The sequence below is a fragment of the Leptosomus discolor genome, chromosome 3, assembly GCF_034619465.1.
Source record: "Leptosomus discolor isolate bLepDis1 chromosome 3, bLepDis1.hap2, whole genome shotgun sequence".
NCBI lineage: Eukaryota > Metazoa > Chordata > Aves > Leptosomiformes > Leptosomidae > Leptosomus > Leptosomus discolor.
In genome coordinates, this window is record NC_141393.1 from 51398427 (window position 1) to 51407656 (window position 9230).

At 58.0% G+C, this 9230-nt stretch overlaps 1 protein-coding gene across 2 annotated transcripts; it reads left to right on the plus strand.

Annotated features, from left to right (window-relative positions):
* The first annotated feature begins 38 nt into the window (after window positions 1–38).
* ATP6V0B (ATPase H+ transporting V0 subunit b) lies at window positions 39–6775 on the plus strand. Of its 2 annotated transcripts, XM_086462061.1 has the most exons (8): window positions 39–137; window positions 3271–3319; window positions 3797–3880; window positions 4344–4421; window positions 5022–5091; window positions 5441–5492; window positions 5902–6092; window positions 6467–6775. In XM_086462061.1, the coding sequence occupies exons 1-8, from the start codon at window positions 71–73 to the stop codon at window positions 6491–6493; spliced, it is 618 nt and encodes a 205-aa protein (XP_086318187.1). In that variant the 5' UTR covers window positions 39–70; the 3' UTR covers window positions 6494–6775. The 2 variants fall into 2 exon arrangements, with proteins under 2 accessions (XP_086318187.1, XP_086318186.1); XM_086462060.1 differs by having other exon boundaries at window positions 5902–6509.
* The last annotated feature ends 2455 nt before the right edge of the window (window positions 6776–9230 follow it).

The following is a 9230-nucleotide window of genomic DNA, read 5'->3' on the forward strand; positions in this document are numbered from 1 at the left end:
GTCAGGTGACGCGCTCGCGCCTGGCTGGCCCGCTCCGCTCCGCACCGCGCCGTCTCGCGCCGCTGTCGCCATGACGGGGCTCGCGCTGCTGTACTCGGGGCTGGGCCTCGCCTTCTGGACCACGTTGCTGGGCGTCGGTCAGCGCTGGGCTGGGGGGCCGGGGGCCGGGCCGCTGAGCGGGGGCCGCGGGTCACCGGGCTGGGCTGTGGGGCTAGGCCGTGGGCCAGGAGGGGGTTCTGGGTGTGAGGAGAGACCGTAGTTCGGGCTTGTGTCCGTGCTGGCTTCCCTCCTGCTGCAGAGGGGCTGGGATGGGTTTGCTGTGGCGTGGAGAAGGAAGGTGGGGGTCGAGAGGGTGCAGCGTTGTCAGTCCCCCCGTGGCTGAGCTGCTCACGAGTGAAAGCAGGAGGGCTGGCCCGTGGCCTGCCATGGCACCGGGAGCGCTGCTGTGGGGCTCCTCAGCCAGGATGTCACCCCCCCGGGTGCTTTCAGCCGCTCCCTTGGAGGGCTTGGACCCCCAGCAGCGCCGTGTAACCGTAACCGTCAGCTGCCGTTGGATATGCAGCTTTCGGTGCTCAGAGCCTGTCTGGCTTGAGCAGTTGATTCACTTCTCTGTGTGTGCAAGAGCAGAAAGGCGCTGGTGCCAGTCAAGGGTTGTGTTTGGTTTTGGCAAATCAGGGGAGGTAAAGGCAGGTGCCTGTTTTTTCAGACTGTGACAGTTGATGGCTCCTGGATGGAGAAGTCCCCCTCCTGCTTTGCCAAGCTGCGGCAGCATGAGGAAATGTGCAAGTTTGGGTGATTGCGGGCTGGTGCACGGCTGTGTTGCAGTTTGTGGCAGCGCGGGCTCTGCTGATGATGGTGTTGGGCTCAGCAGTACTGAGGATGGATTTAGTTCCCAAGGGATAATGGGAAGATTTTGTGCTGTAGCTGCTGGTTATTTCTTCTTTCAGTGCAGAGTTAAGTGACCAGAAGCCAAGCAGAGGCTGGGGAGACCTTGACTCTTGCCTCAGCGTTTGGGTGAGGGGAGAGACCAAGTCAGAAGCAAAGAGTGTCTCACTCCCTCGTGTTTCCAGGGCCTGGTGAACTCAGTGCCAGGACCAGGGCTGCCTTACTGGGCTCTCTGAATAATGCAGCTAACACCAGCACAGATGCACGCTGTGAACTTGAGACTGTTGGAAAATCTCAGTGAGCTGAGCCCAGATGATCTTAACTTCCCCTGCCCTGTTGCAATCCCTTTTTGGGGAAGGCATGAGCAGGAAGTGGTCTTACTCCACATAGTGTTGCGGTGGTGTCCTTTTATGCTTTCCCTCCTTGTCCTGAGCCCTGCTTTGGTGCTCCAGTCCTGCTGCCCTAGTTCTTTTCTGTCCTGGCTGCAGGGCTGGAAGACAGAGGTCACAGGAAAGCATCCTTCACCCTGTTTTTTTTGGGTATGGATCCAAGGCTACACATGCTCTTGAAGAGACAGAAGGAGCCCTGAGGATCTGCCCTGAGCTGGTTGTAGCTCCTCTTTGCTACTCCTGGGGAGTGGGGGCAGCTGAGGCTGGCTGGGTTCAGTTCCTGCTCTGCCAGCCAAGCAGCAAAGCCAAAACACAAGTCACAGATCGGCCGAGCCCAGCACCATAGAGGTCGTCCCTGAAGGTCGCCGGGCATGCAGGCTGGGATGTGGACTCCGTCCATGCTCCCTGGCTGTGGTGGCACCATTCCTCATTTGTGTGTGTTGCTGCAGGGGAGGGGCTCCCCAGTTCTGTGGCAGGAGGAGTGACCATCGTTACAGCTTCCCCCTTTGGGGTTGACTTGCCTGGCAGTACTTGTATGTTCTCCCAGTGCGTGGGATCCTGAGCCCCAAGTTGCGCGTGGAGGGGTTTAGCACACGGGGACAATGGTGACATCCCTGCTTTGAGACTGGCAGTCTCCCTACACTGCAGCGCCGAAGCCTTTCCATGGGATGAGTAGTCCTGCAGGTCTTGGCCGTGGGCAGGAAAGGGTTCCTCCAACCTGGGGCACATGGTCCTGCCCCTATATTACTGCCAGGCTGTCACCCCCTGCTTCCAGGCTGCAACTCCCAGGGGGGGAAGGGAGCAGCAGGACATGTGCAGTGACCTCTTTGCTCCTTTTAGGCATTGCAGAAGTCTCCCGTTTCCTCTCTTCCTGGTTGTACACGGGGTTGGTGTCACAGCCACTGGCTCTAGTCAGCAATAATAGAGCTGTCCCTTCACCCTCTTTATCTGGTGTGGAGCAGACTGTGCCACACTGCCCGTGCTTATCTGGTCCTTAGGGCCAGGTCACCCTCTCTTTCCCAGCTGTGTGCTGTGAGCCATGCAAAGAGCAAGTGTCTCTTCTGGTCTGCAGCTGTGTTTCCCACTCACAAACTCGGAGCAAGGCAGCATTTTGGTGCAAGCACCTCTGTCTGCTCCAGCTGTGCAGGGCTGCTGGGTGTGACTCCCGGCTTCGATTCAGCACAGGAGAGGAGCACTCTGCGTACAGCAGGGCAAGCTGTGCTTGTAACCCCTCCCTGGAAAGGAAGGGGTTTTCTGGGTTTCTCGGGGCTGCACTTTGGTGTCTCCTGCCTGTGTTGGAGTACAAATTTCTCTGGAGATGACTAAACCTGGGGGAAATGCTGAGGACAGCAGGCCCATCTTGAACGTGTACAGCCTTGGCAAGGGGCTGCTGGGAGGCAACTGCAGCTTCTGCTGTTGATGGGCTCCTGGGGAACAGTACAGACCCAGGTGGGATGGTGATGGAGCAGCATGTCCAGCTAGCCATGGTCCAGAGGGCACAGCCTCGCTCCTCTTGCCTCCCCTGTGAGAAAGAAGACTTTGCAGTTGGTCACCTGGTGCTGTGGCTCTCCAGCAGAGCTGAGCTGTTGGGTGATGTGGATTGAGACCGTGCTGGGGCACAGGGCTGTGGGTTACCCTTGAGCCCTTGTAGCCCAGCATGGCCTGTGGGCACTCAGCAGGGTCAGGGAACAGAAAATGGGTGTGACAACCACTGTGATCCTCTTTTGGGCAAAGAGTGGGATGGGGTCTGGGAGTATTGCAGGTCTGGGCTGTCTGTCCTGCACTGATGTGGGAGTGCTGGGATCACTGGGGTAGGACTTTGCAGGGGGCACCCTGCCCCACATGCCTGAGCCAGTCTTTCCCGTAAGCCTTTTACATGTTGTGCTGTGCTCCTGGGCCTCTGCCCCCGGGGCTTCGCAGTTGGGGGAGCGTATAGCAACACCAGGGTGGTAGCTGGTGCCTGTCTGAAGGTTTCTGTGTTGCTCTTGCTTTCCAGGGATCTGCTACACAATATTTGACCTGGGATTCCGCTTTGATGTGGCCTGGTGAGTTCCCTCTAAAGACCAGCATCCTCGGGGCTGTGTGAGGAGGTGGGCAGTGTTGGCAGTGTCTTCAGGGAGCAGCGCTCACTTTTGAGCGATGGGCAGTGGTCGCTCCATTGCAGAGGAACAAAAGCTGCAGTGAGTGAGGCCTCTGCGTCCCGTGAGGCAGGATAGATGCAGCCCACGTGTACATTTGGCTGACTCCGTGTGGGGTCCTGGTGCAGCCGTCACTACCCTTCCCACCCCTTTTCCCAGCCCAGGCTTCCCCTTCACAGTGATGGTTTGGGAAGAAGATCTTGGTCCATGTAGGTGAGGGTCCTGGGTTGCTGGCTGGCAGAGAGGCTTTCATGTGCCCCTGTCTGGCAGTGCCCAACCCATCTTGGGCTGCATGATCAAGTGGGGTGTACCTGTTTTGGGGCTGTGCACCATGACTAGGGGGCTTAGCCTGCGTGCTGACTCAGGGCACTTCTTCCTCTCCAGGTTCCTGACAGAGACCTCACCCTTCATGTGGTCCAACCTGGGCATTGGCCTGGCCATCTCCCTGTCTGTGGTGGGAGCTGCCTGGTGAGTGGAGCAGGCTCTTTATTAGGCTCTTGCTGTCCCACCTCGGTAGGTGTGTGTACACTGTGGTTTCCCCATGGCAGGGCAGGGGCAGAACAACATATACCCACAGGGGTGTAGGGCTGTATGGGTCACTGCAGCATTGGGGCCAGGCTGCTGGGCTCCTGGGGGGTCTGGGCAGACCACCTTGCACACTGCAATGGCAGTGGAGAGGCAGGGACGTCCCTGGCTCTCTGGAAGCTGTATCTCTGAGTCTGGGCTGTGTCATGGTGGCTCCCGTGCCCCAGCAGCTTGGCTGGTGTAGGTGGTGGAGCTTGGGACCGCTTGTATCCTCGGTGTAGACAAGCCAAGTCTGCAAGTCCCAGCTGCATGCCCAATCCTTTGCTCAGCTGGAAGATCCTGGTTTGCCCTATTGAATCCTTCTGTGAGTGCCAGACCTTCCGCCAACCACCCTTGTCTGCCACAGGGGGATTTATATCACAGGCTCCAGCATCATCGGTGGTGGAGTCAAAGCCCCTCGGATCAAAACAAAGAACCTGGTCAGGTAAGCACAGACCTGGGGTTAGTGCTCATGCCATGCCTGAATATGGCAGCTCCCAGCCTGGGGCAGAGGCTCCTGTCCTGTCTCTACCTGGGTGCTGCTGGCAGGCTGTTCTTGCTGAGCTTCTGATACTGTTTGCTTTCAAAACAAAGGGCCCTAAAGGAGCTAGAGTGCTGCTTTGAAGAGTCATTCACTGGGTGATGCCACACAGTGAGCCCCGTGTGTTCAAATCAAACACCCTGAGATCATAGTTCCTACCCGAGCCCAGGCTTCCCCTGGCCAGACCTTGCATAGCCCTTCCCCAGAGGAGAAGGGGGCTGGCAGAGAGCAGGGCTCCTTGGGCCTGCCTCCCACAGGGCTGTGGTAGCTTACTTGGGTGGCACAGCACAATCAGCACCCAGACTTTGTGTTTGGCAGCTCCCCCTTGTTTGAGAGGAAAGCAGTGGGTAGGCTGGACCGGCTTTCTGCCCTTAGCTGCAGTGGGGCAGGCTCAGATATGGCTGTGGAGGGGTCTGGCTGCTGGCTGGGTGTGAAGTGATCAGGGCTGCTCGGGGTTGGGCAGAGCCTGGGACGCTGTGGTCAGACTTTGCCTTTCTCACACAGCATCATTTTCTGCGAGGCTGTGGCCATCTACGGGATCATCATGGCAATTGTCATCAGTAACATGGCTGAGGTATGGGAGGACCTGGGCTGCCCTGCCAGCCCTGTGGCAGCCTTGGGGCCACGGTGGGGATGGGCAGCTGGGCGTGGGCCAGCGTTGTGAGCAGTTGGCCTGTGGGGACTTTGGAACTGCTGTGGCTCTGGGAGCCCGTGGGACAGTAGTCTGTGCAGTGGCCTTTGTCCATGCTGAAGAGTGGGTTGGGGGAGCGCACACAAGGCAGGTGTCATGAGGCCACCCAGGGAGATGGAGTCAGGGACCAGCTCTGGCCAAAATGTGGCTGCCTCTTGCTGCGTTGGGGACATGGTACCTCTCCCAGAGACTACGGACTTGCTACTAACCCAGGCCCTGTGCTTTCTCTCAGCCCTTCTCTGCAGTCACCCCAGAGACAATTGGAGCCAGGAACTACCATGCAGGTAAGGACTGCTCAGTCCCTGGTGCCGTTGCTGTGAGCATTGCCACGCCCTGACCACCGCCTTCTCACCAGACTGTGGCCTGCTGAGGGTGTGTGATGGGCATCTGACTCTTCTGCCAAAAAGTAGCATTTTAGTTACCGTCTCCAGGCCCTCCTGCTGGGCTGGGCTGCGCTGCTCAGCAGCAGCACTGCTTTTCCCTTGGGTGGCAGCAGATTGCTGTCACCTGCTGGCCTGTCTCTGCGAGAGCTGGGACATGCCTTGGAGCAGTCCTGCTCCCCAAACAGGATGCTGCTTCTGGTGCTTCACAGCTCTGGGTCTTCTGTTCACCTCAAGGCAGAGCTGCTGCAGCGTGCCCCAGGTGCAGGTAGAAGGGGGTTACCCCTGCTCTTGCAGTGTTCCTCTCTTACAGGTTTCTCAATGTTTGGGGCTGGCCTGACCGTGGGGTTATGCAATCTCTTCTGTGGGGTCTGCGTGGGAATTGTGGGCAGCGGGGCTGCCCTGGCTGATGCCCAGAACGCCAGCCTCTTCGTCAAGATCCTGATTGTGGAGATCTTCGGCAGTGCCATAGGGCTGTTTGGGGTCATCGTTGCTATCCTGCAGGTACCTGCCTCCTGGGGCCATCAGGCTTATGTGAGCACAAGGTGCCTGTCACCCTGGGTGCTTTTCAGCTCCAGGGAAGACACACCTGGGCTCAAATGCAATCCTCTGCATTTGGGGTGGAGCGGCTGCTCATGAGGTTTGGGGTGAACAGCTCTCCCCACAGCATACCATGCCTATTTGCAGCAGTGTGAACTCTTTTGATGGCCCCTCTGAGCAACTGTCACCTTGGGTGCATCCTGTGTGATGCTCATGTCCTATCAGTGGGGCTGATAAGCTGTCTGCAGCTTCTGGATGGTCCTGGGATGCTTGGGTGGTACTGAGGTGCTGGGCTGGGGTTTGTGGAGCATGGCCTAACCTTTCTTCTTTCTTTCTAGACATCTAAAGTAAAAATGGGCAACTGAGCCCTGTTCCAGCCCGCCCCAAGAGGTGCTGTATATACTTATTTAATGTTTCTATCTGTCTTTGGGGCGGGAGCTGCCCGGAGGTGAGAGTGGAAGCCTGGCTGTGTAGAGCCCTGTTTTCTGCCCCTTCCCTCAGAAGAAACAAATTTCTCTGTGTGAATTCTGCCCTCAGCAGCATGGCCCAGCCCGTGGGGCCCTGCTGCTGCCTGTCCCCAGTGCGTGTAGAATCTACCACCAGTGCAATTCTGTGTCTGTGAAATAAATACAGTTCTTGTCCAACGATGCAGCTCTTCCTCTGACCTGTGCATGCCAGGGAGGCTTGCGGAGAGCAAACACTGATTTGGGCTGACCCCTTGCTCGGAGATTCGCCCCGTGCCTCTGACAAAGTCTGTGCAGCTGCAGGAGCCTGGTGATGTCCTCTCTGAGGGGGGTTAACCCTGCTGCCTGCTTTGCTGTCCAGAGCAGGTAGGAGGCTGCTGGAGCGGGCAGCTCTGTGCTCCTTCTGCCAGGGTCCTACCAGTGCTGGCACTGCCCTGTGCGAGCAGTGCTGGACACCCAGGCATAAGCTGTTTTGGGCCTTTTAGTGCCTATCTGGGTAGTTCAGTGCAGAGGGAGTGTACAGTGTCCGTAGCCCCATTGTGCAGCTGGGGAGCATCAGACAGGCAGAAGAGCAAACCTCTTCCTCCTTCCAAGGCTGTCCTCCAGCCAGCAGCTCCCTTGTGGGATTGTTGGCTGGGTGCTGCTGGGTGCTGGGGCTTGCCAGTCTGCAGTGCCCCTCTGTCCTGGCAGAGGTCCTAGTGGTGGGGATGCTTTGTGCTGGCTCTGCTCTCCTCTCCCTGGCTGCAGTGAGTATAGTGTGGGGAAGCCAGCTGTGGACAGCTGGGCCTGCAGCTCATCTGCTGCTTGGGAGAAGGGATGAACAAGGTCCTTCTGCCTCCGCTCTGCAGAGAGCCTGGAGCCAGTGCTTCTGCAGTTTGCTGTATCTAGCACAAGGCCCTCATCCTGCTGTGCTGCCAATACACCTTCGTAGGGGAAGGATCATTTCCCCGGTGCTGTTCGTGCTACATCAGAGTGGATGACACCTGGGTGCAACAGGCTGGGATGGTGGTGGGGCTGCTGGAGCCAGGGCCTCTGCCTCTGCATAGCCTCTCCAAGCTCTGCTGGTCTCTCGGCTCTGCTCCACATTGTCCTGTGCATTTTGGGACAGCGCTGTATTTCAGCCCTGGGTGGGGGAAGACTACTGAAGCAAACCAAGCCATTGCTACTGCTAGCTGTGCTGGCTGCCCACTAGGGCTGGAGGCTGCAGCAGGAGCTCTGTGTGCCCCGTGTAACGGCAGGGACACAAGCTGGGCCCTTCCTGCTCAGAAGAAAGGGTGTTGGGTGTGGGCAGGGTTTTGCCTGTCCTGCGTGAGGGCTGTACCCTCATCCTCTGGCATTGCTGCTGCTGCTGCAGGCCAGAGGCATCTGAAGCCCCTAAGAGCTGCAGGGCCATTGCATCAGACCCACACCAAACTCATGGGGCTGCACTCAGGAAGGAGATGCCTGGGATTGGAGAGCCTGCACAGGTGGTAGAGAAAGCTGCTCAATGGGTTAATAATCTTCCTGGTTAACAACTGCCTTGAAAGACTTGCACACGTGGCTTTCACGGTGGGTCTTGCCCTGCCTTGACACAATAGAAATCCATCTGCTCTCAGGAGTCTCCTTCTGTGAGGTGCTTTTCCACCCTCCAAATGCCACCTGTGTGTGTCACGGATTTGGCAGGGGAACAGGTTCTGGACTTGCTCACAGGCCCTGTGTGAGGATGGGACCCACCAGGTCTGGTCTCATGGTGGCCCATGGCCTGCCTCCTGCAGCCAGCAGTGGTGAGGTGAGCACACCCTGCACTCCATTGTTCTAGGTGCATGCACTTAGGTTCTAGGACTTGGGTGTGCTAAATACCTGCTGCTCAAGCATGGAGAAAAAGCTTAAGTGGGGCTCCAGCATTTTGCACCTTGTCTTGTTTAGGAGCAGCAGCAGTGAGAGTTGAAAAATCAGTAAGTACTCACGGGGGAAGTACCGTCTACCAGAGAGCTAAACCAAGAGCTGGAGGCAGAAGTTGGACAGCTTTCAGCAGGGCTTGCTTGCAGGGGTGGAGCAGGGCTGGGGTGGTTGGGTGCCACTCTGATCTCTGCTGTAAAGTTGTCTTCTGAAGGGAGCTCCCGTGGGGCAGAGGGAAAGCCCTTGCTCCGGTGAGTGGCCATGCACAGGGCACAAGGCCTCGGAGAGGCCTCAGAGGACGGGGCTGCTCAAAACGGACATAAATGCTGTGGGGTGGCTGGCGAGAAGGGAAAGGCTGTGGAGGGTGCAAGAATTACCGGTGGTGGGCTGAACTTGTGGTGGGACCAGCCCAAGATCTTTTGTTGACACCGTTGCGGTAGGGAGAGTGAAATCTCAGCGTTTCCTAGCAATGAAACATGGAAAGGGGAGGGGAGAAAGGAGTCACAAATGGGTTGCGATGGGTGCCGAACCAGCACTCGGGGACGAAGGAGTTGCCCTGGGTGGGTCTCTGAAAGCACTGCCTCCTACGCGGCCAAAAACGCAGTAAAAAGGAGAGGGGAAAGAAACACCGAGAGGCCCTGTCCCTGTGTCCCCGGGCGTGCTCACAGGGTCCTCGGTGCTGCGCTTGGGTCCAAGGGCTGAGCATCTCGGGCGCGGAGCGGGGGGCATCGAGCATCCGGGGCGGGGGGGGTGGGGATGG